The 17270-nt window shown below is 35.1% G+C and overlaps 2 protein-coding genes across 3 annotated transcripts; both read right to left on the bottom strand.

The window, feature by feature from the left end:
• Positions 1-686: 686 nt before the first annotated feature.
• On the bottom strand, positions 687-4951 carry LOC105803130 (type I inositol polyphosphate 5-phosphatase 4). 2 transcript variants are annotated; one of them, XM_052623100.1, is made up of 11 exons: positions 4185-4951; positions 3821-3889; positions 3584-3686; positions 3395-3499; positions 2665-3289; positions 2382-2575; positions 2148-2256; positions 1900-2048; positions 1451-1793; positions 1275-1344; positions 687-1181 (listed from the first exon to the last, which is right to left on the bottom strand). In XM_052623100.1, the coding sequence occupies exons 1-9, from the start codon at positions 4276-4278 to the stop codon at positions 1568-1570; spliced, it is 1674 nt and encodes a 557-aa protein (XP_052479060.1). In that variant the 5' UTR covers positions 4279-4951; the 3' UTR covers positions 687-1181; positions 1275-1344; positions 1451-1567. The 2 variants fall into 2 exon arrangements, with proteins under 2 accessions (XP_052479060.1, XP_052479061.1); XM_052623101.1 differs by having other exon boundaries at positions 3584-3671; positions 4185-4950.
• An 8087-nt stretch (positions 4952-13038) lies between these two features.
• Positions 13039-16102, bottom strand: LOC105803131 (serine/threonine-protein kinase STY13). The gene is made up of 6 exons (XM_012635143.2): positions 15615-16102; positions 14616-14737; positions 14183-14391; positions 13924-14098; positions 13629-13763; positions 13039-13495 (listed from the first exon to the last, which is right to left on the bottom strand). The coding sequence occupies exons 1-6, from the start codon at positions 15943-15945 to the stop codon at positions 13292-13294; spliced, it is 1176 nt and encodes a 391-aa protein (XP_012490597.1). The 5' UTR covers positions 15946-16102; the 3' UTR covers positions 13039-13291.
• Between the last annotated feature and the right edge of the window lie 1168 nt (positions 16103-17270).

The raw sequence follows: 17270 nt of genomic DNA, 5'->3' as shown, positions 1-17270 counted from the left end.
CCGATCACATTAATCATTACGTGGATAGCATTAAAGTGAGCATCATAGAAAATAAGCTAGAAATATTAGCAAGGAATGCCAATTTTCTTCTATGAATTTTTCTCTTTATATTATCACAAGAAGTTTTATTCATGCTTTTGATTTACATTTGAAATTCCATTATCGAAAATTTGAATTTTAATGTAACTATTTTGTAAAAAAAATTAATAAAAATATTTTAAATGTAAAAAAATAAATGTTTGTATTAGAAAAATTATAAATACAAATAAATAAGGAAGAAATTATTACACCTTCAGTTTCATAATTTTATTTTTATTTTTTGCTTCTGACAGTTTCCTAAGGGTTGGTTTAGTCTAAAAGTTACACCCAACCTAAGCTAAGCACCACATATTACTTCAAAATTAGCATTCACAGTTGAATGCCTTCAATGCTTGGTGATGATAATAGCTGAAGTAGGGATCTGTTGAAATTTGAAACCATAAATTTGCCTCTTGAATGAGAGTAGGTTTCGGGTTTTTATTGGGATTCATTTGTCTTAAAAAAAAAGACATTAATAGATTAGATCAGAGTCTTTTGGAAAAGGCATGGTCACTTGTGAATTAAGTAATTTGTTAATTAAAATTCCAATTTACATTCGGTATATACGCATATATATTACCCCAAGGGGCAATTTTCATTGCACAGAATAATCAAACAAACTAGCACCCATCACATTACAAGGAATTTTATCTTCTACAAAGTGGAAATGACAAACTGATAATGCAATTTCATCCTTTTCTTTTCTTTATTTATTTATTTGGAACTCCTAGTTTTGCTGCAATTTACAAAAGGGACTCTCAAGTGTAGCCTAGGAGCAATGAAACTTCTAGTTCTACGCTCATAAACTGATCTCACAAGTCAAAAATCTTCACGTTGAGAGACATGTCAATTACCAAATATGATGGTAAAGTAATCCATTATTACCCTGTATTTTATTTTGTTTTCGACATGTTCAAGAAATATCAATAAATAAAGGGTTCCCGATGGAATTTGGAAAAGGACACAGTAACAACTAGGTCATGGATGCCGTTTCGAAGCTGGACTTTTTTCCTTTTTAGCTCCTAGGCATTTAATTTGAGGTGAGGCAATGATATGCCGCGAACATATGGAGATGGGAATTATTGACAATATACAATTTGTACCTGTTGCAATGGGGAGAAGTCATGTACAAAGTAATCAGACAAATGAATTTAGGATGAGAAATTAGATACAAACTATCAAAAGGACGGACCAACCTTCCTCTGGACTGCAGCCGCAAGTTCGTTGTTATTGCCGCCGAGGTACAGATTCCATAGGGCATCCCACCTGTAAAATGAAGCAGTAATCAATGGATTAGAAAAAGCAGCAGATATTCTCAAGTTGATCAAACACTTTTAACAGGGTAAAAAGGCATTATTTACAGCTGCAGTACCCGGCTAATTGAGGAGAGAATTATACTTTCTTCATGAAACCTTTTATGTATTACTAACATGTCCTGTCTCATTTTCCTCAAGCATGTATCATACAATATGGATTGGTAGAAATTATGTCAAAAGAAGCTGAGTTCTGTGTATCCATGTGATGGTGGCAGCAGCTCTTCAACCTCGATCCTGGCACTGGAACAACTCGAGTTTTTCCAGATTCGGCTTTGGTTAATAGACACAACCTCTGCTGAAAATACACTATAAACAGGCCTATGATCTGAGAACTTTGACTCCCCACGAACATAAGATAACTGACAGAGGCCTCTTCCATACCACAGTATACGGTCACACCTTCACAAATATCAGTTCTTTATAAAAGCAAATTTATGTGACAATTTCTTCTCATAAACATAAAAGTTCCTCCAATTGCCTAAAAGAAGGTAAATAGGGAGATTACCATGCGGGAGTTCTTCTCTTCTCCCTTGGGTGCTGGTCCTCCCCAGCATATCTGTCTGAATTATTTGAATACTTGTATGTGGGAGGGAAATATATTCTTCCTTCACTCCATCCCTTAAAAACATGGCCCCGTCTTTGCTCTATACGAAGCTGGAAAACCATCAATGTGTAAGTCTCATAGGAATTAAATTGAGAGCAGTGCAAAGCTCCTTGAGAATTGGACATGAAAATGTATCAAGTATAACATGCCTGGTCATTCTCTAGCAGCGCTTTCCAATTGCACATCTCAACTAGAGCCTTCGCAAAACGGTATGACAGAGCAATCCGATAATTCAAATCCCCAAGCCATATGATGCGACTATGCCAAGACATTTAAAACTTGCAATTTATACCAAAGGCTAAGACTAAATTTCTGGCAAAACAATGCAGTATCTTAATCTGACAAGCATGAATAGAATCCAAATTTAACATATAAAGGCTTACTCATGTTCCAGAATCATTTGGGGAGAATTGTCATCCCCCATTCCATGAACCCTGGGAAATCTTGTCTTTCTGAGGATCTCCATAACATCAGAGTTTCTTCGCAGTTCATCACCTTCCTTTTGCCCAGAGGTTAAATGACTACAGATGAAGCAAAAGCTGGTTTGATGCAAACACATGCTAATAGAAATGGAACCCTGGAACATCCGAGAATGAGTATGCCTCCTTATTCCAAGTTCAACAAATATTCTCAAATCAGAGAAAGTTTCATAAGGCAAAAATGTACCTTGTTTCCAAGATAACCCATCAATCCTCTGCCAACACAGGATACTTTCATGCTGTGCACATCATCTCTAAGATCACTCTTCACCCATACGGTTAGAAATATCCCCACCATTTGTTTGCTGGCTACCAAAGAATACCTTGAATGCCCCATCTGTCTATTGCTTTCCTCCACCGAGAAAAATCCACCACAGGACATTGGAGAATGTTGCGAATACTGAGTGTTACCTGGTGAATCCCCATGTTCATTCTCGTCATCAGAGATAGAGGAACCCCATCTGAAACTAGGATCGTAATCACTTGGTCTATGCCCAAAGATAACACGATCACAAACACTGAACCGATGATCAAGCCGGGCTTGTGACATCTCCATCTTGCTATGACTCAAGGATTGAAATGATTGTCGGTGGAAGAAAGATGAAGCTCTCTGCCTTGTCGATCCTTCAAAGTCAGCATCCAATTCTACAGGTGGATCTGGTATTAGTGAAGGTGAAGGTGTATGGCATCCACCACTGGTGCTGGGAAGACTATTCAGGGTCTTCCTAATGAGAGCTAGCCATTTCCTAGCCGGTCCATTGTCTTCAGTGCCCAAAACATTACCAGCATTTAAAGGAATGATTTCTTGAAACCTAAAAGGCCAAATTAAAGGATCATAGAGGCTTTAGTTACCATCATCAAACTAGTTTTTCCAAGAGACTTGAGATGTAGAAGAAACCTGGACTAGTTTGACATACCCGAGAACATAAATGTCAGCAGGAGGAGAGGTATGAAGCCAATCTTCGAGATTCAAATAACTAGGAGGAGATTTCCCAGCTACATTCCATGTAGCTACAAAGACCCTGCGCACATATAGAACCAAAAATTACTTATTCAACAACACAACTCAAAACCAGAAGTCAATTAAGGATGCAACATATATATACCTATAATTATGCACATCTATAGCTTGTGAGCCATCAAGGTCAATCTTACTTAGTGGAACTCGATCAGAATACCTCTTGCTCAATCTCTCTAGCATCCATGTAACTAATTAGAAAATTTTGCATAGAAGAAAAACGGAACAGATTGAAATAATATTAAGTTCTAAACGTTGGGTTTTTATTAAAATTTTTGGGAAAAGGGAGATTAAAGAGAGATGGTGGTCCAAAGCAATCAGGAACCTGTTCTACTTTTCTTGATGGTGCACGCCTCCCTCTCAGAGAAGTTGCGTCTCCAATGTTCATCAACATCTGAAAAAGAAAACACCATATAAAGTTGTTAAAGCTCATCTTTCTCTTTCACTCTATCCGCAAACACCGTAAAAAAAATAAAGCAAAAGAGAAGAAAACAAATTCCAGATCTTGAACTGCCAAAGGAAAGCATCAAGCCACTCAAAATTAAGAACAAAAAAAAGATACATTTTTGTATAAAACAAAGAGTAAAATCATAGAAGTAGAATAACCCCAATGTCCGGGCACAAAGAATCTAAAATCAAGCCATTTTTCACTTTCAGAAAAGAAAGACTAAAACAGAATTAAAAGCCACCTTCATAATCAATATCATTAGCATGAAAGTCCTCAGCTTTACTCTTGATGTTCAACCACTTCTTGATCAATGTCTTGGGCCATGAAATCTTCATCAGGGAAATACACTTAACATAAACAGCTATCTCATACCTTACAAAAAATGACAGAAGAATCAAATGGGTTTTTGGCTTGTCTCAATATAACCTTGCTCCTTCTTAGTGTTCCCATCTCTCATTGTGCCATAGCTTTCATATAGCCTTTCCAAGCAGAAATTATTATGATTCAGTGAAGTTGCTCCTTTTGGCTCAACTATGACATGTTATTGCCGTTTTAAAAAACATAAACAAAGACAAATAGAAAACGTACAAAAGACAAAAAACAATCTTGAAAACAGGGCTTTAAAAGAAACGGGTGGGAAAGTTCAAGCTTAGCGCTGAAAATAATGGAAGATACAAATGGTTTAATTTTGAATGATAGCAAAAGAGATGCAAGAGAACTAGAGAAGGGCATTCCTCTGTTCCCTTAGGGAATGAACAGAAAACAAGAAAGGGAGCAAAGGAAGTTGCAGTCTTTTTTAATTTGCATTAATAATTTATCTTCAACAAGCTGAAAGCGAAATCCAAAAAAGTCCAGTTGGACATTTCCCCCATCTTGTTTTCTTTGGTGTTACACTAATTAAGCATTTTCTGCTGGAGAAGTCGAAGATATAACAGACCAAAAAGAGAAGAAAAATGAATGAAGAGAAGAGAGGGCCAGACAACAACTGAGGAGTGGAAGACTCAGAAGTGAAGAATACGACGGTGGCTTATTGGATTGGGGTCCATTATTATTATTATTTACTAAACTTTATATTTATTTTTTCAAAAAAAATTAAATATATGTTTTTTTATTTCAAACAGTTTACATTTTAATCATTAAATTATAAAAGTAACTATTCAATTATTTGAAATTAACTATTTAAATGAGGCTTCCATTAATTTGCTAACAGATGTTAGTGTGAGCCGTCAGATCATTATTCTTTAAATATATTTGTATAAATTTTACCATTAATTATCTAATTATTAGTAAATTTTTATTTTCATCTTATGAAAATTACAAAATTAATGATGACACCTAAAATCCTATGATTGTACGACTAGCCATTATATGGTCCTTTCCTTCTTTCTTCACTTGGTAATGAACAAATTAAGTAAATTCATGTGCTTTTTCTGCTTATCTTTTTTTGTTGTTTGCCCTTATCCTATGTTAGAGCACAATTTCTATTTTTTGCTAGATTGGTTATCCATTTTATGTATATCTTTGTAGTTTTTCATCATTTTATTATTACTACCATGCTAAAAACATATAACACTCACTTATATTGAAAAAAATGTCTTTGAAGGAGGAAGGCATGATGTTAGAAGGCCTTGAATTGTGCCAAAGAAATTATTTGGCTTATTGACTGAAACGTTTGTTAACTTCACAAGTATCACAAGAAAGAAGAAGAAAAAAAGGAAAAAAAACATTCATGATATACATGACTAGTTTGATGATATTTATTTACTCTTAATGAATTTTTAGAATTAAGTGATTTTATATGATTCATTTATCACATTAATCTTACACACTAAATGTTCCTAGTTTGATCCTGGGTAGTAACATATTTATCTTGAAAATTTTAGCTAATTATTATTTGTAAGGTAAATTATCAAAATAGTCACTTTGAGTGTAATTTTCAAAACGTTGGTTGACTTTGAGCGTAATGTGGCCAATGATTTGTATAAGGCTAAATTGATATTGGTTTCAGAAGAAGATTTCGAGCTACAAGATGAGGATGTGATGACGAAGACAGTGAATGGAACCTTACTCAACAAGGTGTCTGTTCTATGTGATAATGGTGTTTTTAGGTGGTCGTTGGGTGGTTTTTAGTCAGTATCTGTCGGTGAAAACCTGGCTAGCCGATTTCTCTACAATCAACAGTGAGGTGGACACTCAGGTAGTTTGGATCCAATTACTAGAGTTCTCTAAAGGATTTTATTCTGATTTTCTGCTTAGGGCTATCAGAAGTATGATTGGACCGATTTTTCATATCAATTCTCAGACTGATTGCGATAGCCAGAGGGGGGTTCACTAGATTGAATGTTAGTGTGGATCTGACAAAACCATTGGTTTCGAAAATTAAAATCAATGGTAGGATTCAAAAAGTTGAGTATAAAGGGTTACCTAACATTTGTTTTTCGTGCAGGCTTTATGGTCATAGTTCGTAGTTATGCACTGGAAACAAATTAACTATGGCGGAGGATGCGATTATTTCTGGCTGCTCGGGAATTGAGAAATCGGGTCTACAAACTAGGGTAGAGAAAAAGGCGCTTGGTCCTTGGATGTTGGTTAAGCGACGATAGAGGGGGAAACCACGTGGTTCATTGAAAGGAAGAGGCGTCAGTGGTAACGATCGTTTAGGGGGTTCAAGGTTTGTCGTGTTGGAGGTCAAAAGAATGAGACAAGGGTTGACAATCACGTGGTGAGTGAATCGACTTGGGTTACTATTTTAGAGGAAAATCCGACAATGATATCAACTAGGAATGAAACGGTGATGAAAGGAAGGAAATGTGAGATTTATTCGATAAGAAAAGTTTTAGAGGCAACTGATAGGGAAGTTGGGGTTAAGGGTAAAGGGGTTAATGAAAATTTTGGGCTTAAGTCTATTGGAAGAGTGTTGAAGCCCAATAATGGTGGAGTTGGGTTTGTCTTAAAGAAGAATGCTAGTGGGTCTGGTATGGGTGCTTTGTTGGACTGTGTGGGTAATGATGGTGTTTTGGGTCAAAAAAATTTAAAAGTGTTTCTCTGAAGCCCAATATGGATAAATTAAAGCATACAACCTTTCGAGCTATTGAGACAGAGTCACACGGTATCGGGTTTAGGAGATAGCTTTAACAAAAGGAAACCTCCTGATGGTAAATCGGGCTACAATAGGCAACTTATCTTGGATTTATTATCGGCCGTAGAGGGTATTGTGGGTAATTTACACCAGACTTTGGAGTAGTCGGGTGTGGAGTTTCTTTCCTTAGCGGAGGGTGAGAGTTTGGCAGAGGTTTCTAATCATGATGTTAGGGTAAACTGCCAATGCTCGTGTTTTGTGACTGATGTTTGAAATCGTCTTTTTATAATTTATGGATGTGAATTTAATTTTTTAAAATTCTCAGGGAACGGGTCACCCCCGTTTCCACAAATTTATATCTAAATATAAACGTGAGTTTAGTGCTGACATTTTATCTATTTATTTGAAACCCAGATAAGTGGCTTTCGTACTAATAGAGTTCTTAGGAAATTGGGGTATTCGAACTCTTGTAGAATTGAGGCGAATGGTTTCTTTGCTGGTATTTAGATTTTCTGGAATAATATTATTAATGTTGAAATTTTGGGGTTACATTCTCAAGCTGTACACATGTGAATTGGTAATGGCCAAGTTTCGTCAATGTTTTTTTGTTTGGCTGTTTATGCTAGTCCCTAGAGGAATAATACGCGTATGTTGTGGGATTATTTGAATTCTGTCGTTGAATCATGTGTTGAGCGTTGGCTCATTGTTGGTGATTTTAATTTGATCCTAGATGTGTCTGAAATGAAAGGTGGCACGTACATCTAGGAATGTATGTGCTTATTTTTAGGATTTTCTGTTCAATAATGAATTTCGAAATTTAGGTTGTTATGGGTATCGATTTACATGGAGTAGAGGAAGGTTATCTCATCGTTTGGATCGAGCTCTAGGGAATTATAATTTTGATATGTTTGCGCCTGATTGTTTGATTCAAAATTTATATCGGTTAAAATCTGGTCACCATCTAATTTTAGTGTCCCTTAAACCTCAACGGGTGGGGGGACAAGACCTTTTCGGTGTCTTGATAATTGGATGCTTCACTCTGAGTTTAGGATGTTGATTAGTAACAATTGGAATTCTGAAAATTCCATGGTGAATATGCTGGAGCAATTTTGGGTTAAGGTCCAAGATTAGAACAAGCATGTCTACGGTAACATCTTTAGCCGGAAAATACAATTGATTTACGAGCTAAAGAAAGTACAGAGCTTGTTGGAGTTAAGGTTGAGTGAAAATTTTCGTATTTGGGAGATTAATTTTGACAAGCTTTGAAGAAAGTCTTGAAGCATAAGAAGCTCTTATGGTTCCAGAAATCTCAGTTAGTTTAGCTTATGAATGGAGATATAAATACCAAATACTTCCATGGAATGACTTTTGCCAGATGTAGAAGGAACAAAATTGAAGGCCTTAAGGTATATGGGGTTGATTAGTGTTCTGATCTTGTTATTCTGGAATAGCATGTTGTGGATTTTTATAAGAGTCTTTTTGCCTTAAATTATTCAATTGATGGGTTACTGCCTTGCAGAGGTCATTTCCAAGACTTATCACTAGTGGAAAAGGGTAGTCTTGAGATGTAGATCACAAATTTAGAGATCCATAATGCAGTCTTCTGTATGGTTTTGCTTAAGGCTCCAGGTGTTGGTAGTTCCCACGTTAAGTTTTTTCAAACTTAGTGGGATACCATTGGACCTTCAGTTTGTTCGATGGTGTGACAAGTGTTTGGGGTTGTCCAGTGGACCATAAGATTAATAAAATTCTACTTGTTCTAATCCCTAAGGTTAATAGTTTGGAAAGTATCATTCAATTTCGTCCAATTAGCCGTTGTACGATTTTATATAAGATAATCACCAAGTCATTTGTTAATAGATTGCAACCATTAATGTCGAGGCTTACTAAACAAAATCAAGCTAGCTTTATGATGGGTAGAAGCATTTTAAACAATATTATTATTGCTTAGGAGGTGATACATTCTCTAAGGAATTTTAAAGGAAAAAAATCGGGGATGATTTTAAAAATTGATCTAAAAAAGGCATATGATAGAATTAGTTGGGGCTTCTTGAGGGATACACTTTCAGAAGCAGGGTTGCCACCCATGTTGATCACAATTATAATGAATTGTGTGTCTTCAACTACGTTTTAGGTCCTCTGAAATGGTATGATCACTGATGAATTTAGGCCTTTTAGGAGGTTACGACAAGGAGACCCATTATCTCCTTATTTGTTTTATGTATGGAGAGATTGGGGCATTTAATTAATAAAACAGTGAACAATTGGAGGTAAAGGCATCTGGTTCTATCTAGGGGAGGTCTAACTTGATCACATTTATTTTTTACTAATGATCTAATGCTATTTGGTGAAGCGGATCCAAAGTAAGCTGAAGTGAGAAATGATATTTTGAATACTTTCTATCATTTCTTGGGACAAAAAGTGAATAAAAACAAATCTCTATTTTTTTTCTCGCCTAATGTGTCGAAAAATGTTGCTTTAGATATATACAGAAAGGTGGGATATGGACGTGTGGATGACTTGAGGATGTACCTTAGTCTTTCGATTATTCATAAGAGAGTTGAAATTGGCACTTTTGAGTTTTTGGTGAATAAGATCCGTAATAAACTCAATGGGTCAGAGATTAAAAAAAACTATTACTAGCAGGTAGAATTATGTTAGCTAAGTCAGTATCGCTATCTATTCCTAATTATTTTATATCTACAGTTCGTATTCCTATAACTATGTGTGGTAAGATTGAAACGTTGGCCTGCAATTTTGTTTGGAGATCCTCTTCTGAGGATAGGAAATCGGCCCTCGTAAAATAGGATAATTGTTGCTGTTTGATTGAGGTTAGGGGCTTGGGTATAAGAAGGTTAGTTTTTCAGAACAAGTTATTCCTTTTGAAATTTGGTTTTCTTTTGTTAACCAAGACTGATGACTTATGGGTCAAGATTGTGAGGAATAATAACAAGATTTGTAAAGTGCTACTGAATTCTATTTATAAGAGTAATTGTTCCTATACATGGAGGTCTTTGATGAGGGTTTGGCGGGATGTGGTGAAAAATGTTTATTGGACTATTGGGGATGGAGCCTTGACAAATTTTTGGAACGACAATTGGATTTATCATGTAGGTCCTCTAAGGAATTTCTATGTGGGATCTGAGTAACCATATGACACTTTGTGAGTTTGTGATTTAGTCGATGAGTTTGGGAATTAGGATTGGAATTGTTTTAGAAGCCTCCTACCGGACCCAATTGTGATGCAAATAGCTTTGATATTGCCTCCTTCACTGGATGCGGGAAATGATCGTTTATTGTGGAGATGGGCGACTAGAAATACCTTTTCCATGACAGAAACCTATAGAGTTATGTACCAATTAGGTTCGGATGATAACTCTGATGTCTAGAAGTTATTTTGGAAGGCCAAGGTCCCTCAGCGAGTTAGAGTGTTCATTTGGCTAATGTGAAAAACCAAACTGTTAACTAATGAGGAGAGAGTTAGGAGACTTATGGTTTGTGAGGGCTAATGTCCGCGATGCAATTTTACCCTTAAGACTGAGTTACAAGCCGTTAGAGATTGCCCGTTTCCATGGGCAGTCTGAACTTCAATTGTACCAACTTATGAGCAGGTGTTATTCTTTTCCTTACCTTTTGATGCATGGGTTGTTTGGAACTTACAGAACATAGGGAATTGTGGTAGTCATAAAATTGACTAGCAAATGTTATTTCCTATAGTTTGTTAGCTATTATGGAAAAATAAAAATATATTTGTGTTGTTCGGTAGTCATAGCTCTGTTTAGGATGTAGTAAATACAGGTATTAATTGAACGAGAAGTTACTCTCCACCCTCGATGGCTATGTTTCATTCGGGATCTATGGCTACTAACTCAAAATGGTCAGCTTCGAAGAGTGGATGGGTTAAGCTTAATATAGATGGTGTAGTTTCACTTAGCTCTAACTCGACTACGATTGGGGGAGTCATTAAAGATGCTGATGGTAACTAGTTATATGGTTATTCGATGACATTAGGGAAAGATAAAGTGTTCAGGATGGAAGCGAGGTCAATGTTATAAGGGCTTCAGCTAGCTTGGGACAAGGTTATCGACAGGTTGAGCTTGAATCTGATAATGCTCTGTTAGTGGAATTAAATTTAGCTGGTAAATCTATTGATAGTCATATTATATAATTACGGACCATTCATAAGCATATACAGAGGAATTGGAAAGTACGTAACTGTCACATTTCGAGAGTTCACAATGCAATTTCAAATCTTATGGCCAAGTATGTTGCTATAAGATCCATAAGTATTCAGGTGTTCTTCGAACCTTCTCAAGTTGTGCGGAGGTTTGAATTTTAAGTTTGTTATTATAATCAGTGCTGTTTTTATTTACCAAAAAATAATAATAATGCAATCCGCATCAAAAGAGGAAGCAATGATGAATTGATTTAGATTGTGAATATGGATAATTTATGGAGCAATTTGTAATAGTTAATAGAAAAATATCAAATTTTTAGTTTTTTTTTTTTGAAATTTGTGGCAACATTTTTACTTTTTTTAGAATTTTATGAACACTTTAAAATTTCAAGAATCTTTCGCATAATTATAGCTTTATATAATTTTTAAAAATAAATTATGAATTTTCATTTTTTAAGAAGTTTTTTATATATTTTTTAGATTTACACTTAAAAACATTTTAAAGTATGATATTTTAGTTATATATATATATATATATTTATGTATTAAATTTAAGATGAGAATGGAAAGGCAGCTAAAGTTCCAATGGAGTTGGTGCACTTTAATGCGTTCAGACCAATAAAGCAGCCATCAATTAATGGATTCAGGTAATATGTGTGGGTAGACTTTATGAAAGAAAAATCAAAAGCTTTATTAAAATTTAAAAAATTTAAAATTCTGGTCAATAAGAACTTAATCAAAGTTTATGATATCTCCGTAGTAATAACGGAGGAGAACATATGTCCAAAGAGTTTACGGGGTTCCTACAACAAAGCAATATATGAAGACAACTGACATGCCCAGCGACCTCGCAACAAAATTGGATTGCACAGCGAAATAATTGACACTTGACAGAGACTTGCCAAAGGACGTTACATGCTAAGAAAGAATGTGCCACCACGTTTTTGGGCAGAGTTAAAAAAAAAAACGACTGCTTATGTTATCAATCGACTACCGCAAGCAAAGCTCGGTTTCACGGCACTGTACGAGACTTTGGAAAATCAAGTCTACGGTAAGTCATTGTCGAGTATTTGGTTGTGCATGCTATGTATTTGTGCCTGACCTCTGCGAAGTAAGTTCAGTAAAAGGGCAATCAGGTAGGTGCATATTCGTGAGCTATGATGGACACCTTTTCCAACCAAATCTGACTCCAAAACTCTCTGAAAACGAAAATGGTGAAATAAAAAATTTTGGGAACAAAGATTTGTGTTATTATTATTTATTAACCTGAGTTGTTGTTTTTAACTTACAGCATGAGCTCCTTGCTTAACCAGAGTGAGGGAACTATTATTTTGATAGCATCAGTCGTGGAGGGATTATGGTAACGGGAGCTTTTGCGGGCCACCTAATGATGATTGATATGGATATCCATAATTTCAATAATCCAATAAATTTGGGTTAGGATATTAGGAGGTTTTTTCATATATACCAAATATAAACTTTATTTATTAAATTATTAAATTTCAATCATTTATAATATCTTATGGTGTACGTTAATATTTATTTATTTATTTCAATTATTAATGTATCTCCAAAAGTCGATTTCCATAGGGAAAATAAAAAAATAATACATACTAATTCATAAAAATATATATACAAATTTATAGATCAAATTTTCACACAAGTTCTAAGATTTTAAACTAAATTGACCGTCTCCCTCGTCAAACAAAATTAATCTGATCACCAATTTTGTGAGGCTAAGCTCAAACAGATTTCTTTTTCTGACAAACTAATTAAAATTACATGAACCAAAATCGATTAAATTTGAGTTCATTTTTATGTACCACAAAATTATCTCTTTCTTCCTTCATGCTATAATAAAAAAGGAATCATGTATGTACGAAATATAGACCTTTAGATATATACATGTAAGAAACATGCATGATTAGGTAGAAGCATTCATCAACAGGTTCTCCATGGTTGGTGTCATGTTCATGTGCGCAAATGAGATCAATGACCTCGTTATTGAAAGAGGACCAAGTAGAGCTTAAAATTTAAGTGCACTGTGCATATGTACGGGCAAAAGAAAAAATGAATTGAGGGTAACAAAATATCAAGGGCCTCGGGCAGAGAAACAGAAACAGCCGGAAGCTTGGTCGTCAGGTATCATGCCACCTCCCTTTCTTGTTTCTATAGCCTCTAGCGATCTCACCACCTCATCCATGTCAGGACGTCTTTCGGGATGTGGATCCCAACATTTTCGCATTATGCTTGCCAATGCACTCGGGCAACATCTCGGAATTTCTGGTCGTAAATTCTGCAACATCAGGAGTAGACATCCATAATGCAAGATATAAATACATATTAAAGCCCCATTTTATACCAGATATATATCGATGTGATGTTTCAAATTCATCCATAATGTAAGATACGATGTTTTTAAGTCATACCTGTCGCACTACTGCTGATGTAAAATCAGCAAAACTAAGGTTAGCATAAGGCATGTCGCAGCAGTATATTTCCCATAAGCATATACCAAAGCTGTAGACATCGCATTTCCTATTGTAAGGTTTCCCATCGAGGACCTACACAAGACATTGCATTAGGTTCGAAAAGGGAGCTGATAGGCAGAAAACAAAGGAGGAGTGTTGAGGCATTTAGGTGACCCAATTGTTGTTGCAGTTTAACAGAAAAGTTTTGCACCATTATTTGGAGAAACAAATAACACAACAATGGAGTGGATACCTCTGGAGCCATGTAACCAAGAGTGCCTGTTTCCCCAGTCATGTCTTGTGGGTTCTGAGCTTCAACTCGAGCAACACCAAAATCAGCAATTTTCAATATTCTACGAGCATCTAGCAACATATTTTCAGTCTTGACATCACGGTGCACAATCTTTTTGGAATGAAGATAGCTCAAACTACAAATGGTGAACCAAAATCATTCATTACTTTTACAAAGAGTAATACTTTGGAAATCCTAATATAGTTCAAAAACTACTCACCCTCTGGAGAGGTCCAAAGCAATTTGAATCACAACCTTAAAGGCTAGTTTCTTCCTCCTGTTTCTAATCAAATAATTCTTTAACGTCCCACCTGCAACGTACTCAACAACAACACAACATGCACTGGAAGGAAGAACGCTATTATTCTGGCTTGTTGCATCTTTGGTTCGTATCTTAAGGTTGGAAGTTCCCATTGAAGCTCCAATAAACTGCAAGAAGCTGCTTATTAATGATTTGAACATTGGAATTTATTGGCAAGCAGAATAGAAGTAATAACGCTAGAAGAAGCCAAAAAAAAGAAAGAAAGAAAGCGAGCGAGCCAGAGAGAACCAAAAAGTGAGCCATCTTTCCATACTTAACTGCTATTAATATCAGATCATGACGCCAATGAAACCAAATGCATGGCATAGCTAAAAACATTAATTAATTTAACCTTTGTAACATTTGGGTGATCAAGTTTATGCCAAACGGCAACCTCTTGGCAGAATGATGACCGAATAGCAGCTGCTTCAGCAGCTGTGGCAATCCCATCCTCCCCCCAATTAAATACCTTCACTGAAAAATTAAAAGCTTTTTGCAATTAGAATTTCAGCATGCTTGGGCAGGATTGTTTTTTAATTTTTACTGTTGCAGTAGGCAGCAAGTCATATGGAGACCATTGTTTAACATTACTGCCCCTAGACACATGTTAGAACCAAGCATCAGAAAGTAAAAAAGATTGCATTCGTAACACTTAAGTTTCAGATTACCTGAACTTAATTCAGAAGTTTAACTAATGCCAACTAAATAAGTTTTAGAAGATAAAGCAATTATAGAGCCCCATGGCAACTCGGCATAAGGTGAAGCTGGATATACCAAGCAAACGTAAAGAGACAAAGCAGCTCTAGTTCTTGACTGAGGGTTCTGTTACAGAAGAAATAGCCACTGAAATAACTCTTTGAAGATAAAGCCCTATGGCTTTATCGCTTGCACATGAGCTTGATTAGACATTATGCAGCATCAAGACGGATGAAATTTACCCAAGTCTGTCCAAGGTTTTTCTTTGCTGATAGTAAAGTTACCGAAACATAAGCCTTTTATTACACCTTCATTTAAAGAACAAAACTCTTGAGGAATTTTTTTTAGTATAAGTTATACCTCGAAGCAATAAAACTTACGGTCAGAGTTACTAGAATTGATGCCACATCCTATGGCTAAACCTCAAGTTCCTAGTATCAAGCATGGACCTTTTATTACACAAAATATTCCATCTTATATCTAAGATCCTAGGCCTAAAATCGTAACCTAAAGGTATGAATTTATTACTACATTATCATATTCTACTCTTAAAATGGATAGGTTCATTCCAAGGGCCAATTACATATAACATCTTTATATCAGTATAATTCAAGAAGATAGAAAGATGGATTCAGAAACCAGGCTACAGAGATACCTGCAACATCTTGGGTATCATAAAGGCCGCGGTAAACGGTGCCATAAGTTCCATGAGCTATGACATTCCTTATATCAAGTTTAGCCAAATCAATTTCCCACTCTTCCTTCTCTATGGTGCTTGAGATACCCCTGTCCCTGGACAAGGCCCTGCTCAGGTGCTTATCCAGTTGCAAATCCCAGCTCTTGAAATCTATCTTATCGGCTCTTAGAAACATGTCCGTTTTTTTGCTCACGTTTCCTACAGAGCCCAACGCCTTTTCCTTTGGTGGGGATGTCTCCGGTTTTGTTACATCTTCACTTCTCTCATCACTGCCTGTTGCCATCTTCATCGTCTTTTCTATTTATGATAAACGGAAAAAAATAAACCCAAAAAAACAAATAAAAAGAAAATGCAATGATCAAACCAAAGAGAAAGGATCAACAAAACATTGGTATTAATAAGGAAAAAGAGAAAAAAGAAACAAAGGGAAATATTTTATATAGTTTACGAGAAGAACGGATGATTGTTTATTTGATAGTCTTTTCTTTAAAAAAAGTAGGGTTTTGTAGAGGATGATAGCAGAAAGAATTTTAATTGTTGAAAAAACTTCAGAAAAAGGGAGGAGGTGAGGCTTAAATTAAATCTATATGTAATATAAAACCAACTAATTAAGAATAAATAGTGATAATTTAAGAGAAATTTAAATGTTTTTTTATAAAAGCTAATTAATTGTTTTAATTATTTGTGCTTTTTAATATTTATTTGAATTGTTTATTATTTTATTTTTAACAATTTCATTTTTATACACATGCAACAGGTCTTTTTAAGGTTGAGAATATGAATAATTTTAACATATTAATTTGTTAATTCAGTGTTCATGAACCATGTAGGAGTCAGTAGGGGTGAAGAAGTAAATCAGGTCAATTTTATTTTTATTTTTATTTTGTTCAATATATATAGTAAATAGGGTCAAAGCTATCTTTTTACTTTGTTATTTTTTATTCAATATATCCAATTAAATATTTATGCGTTTACAATACTAAATTTATATCAAGTTTTAATAGACAAATTTAATATTATTTTTAATTCAAAATTATATTTTGTTTTTCTACTTTATCCATTATACCCAATTCAATATTCCTAAATATTTGTATTGTTTTACCATATTCTATTTATTCTTTCTTAATTGTTAGCTTACGACATTATCTATATAATATATATTTTAGGAAGAATTATGAGATAAATAGGATGAAAATTGACCTTTCATTTTTTATTATGGTTTTAGTTATATTTTAAATTAAGTTAAAAGTACAAACATAATCACTTTTGTTTGCCTCGGATTACATTTTAGTTATTTATTTTTGAAATGTTACATTTTAGTCACTTACGTTATCGTTTTGTTACGAAGTGGTCACTCTACCGCTAAGCTCCGTTACTTCCCTACCGGCGCTCCTACGTGGTAGTCCAAATGGGTTTTAAATGCTAACTTAGATGTCCTACGTGGCAGTCCAAATTAAACTTATTTAATTAAAAACCTATTTTTATTCCAGCAACTGAACATTCAAGTTGACATTTAAAACTCATTTAGACTGCCACGTAAGACTGTCGTTAGGAAGGTAACGAAGTTTAACGGTACAGTGACCACTTCATAACAAAACGGTTACGTAAGTGACT

This window comes from Gossypium raimondii, chromosome 11, assembly GCF_025698545.1.
Source record: "Gossypium raimondii isolate GPD5lz chromosome 11, ASM2569854v1, whole genome shotgun sequence".
Classification (NCBI taxonomy): domain Eukaryota; kingdom Viridiplantae; phylum Streptophyta; class Magnoliopsida; order Malvales; family Malvaceae; genus Gossypium; species Gossypium raimondii.
This window is presented reverse-complemented; position numbering and strand designations above follow the sequence as displayed.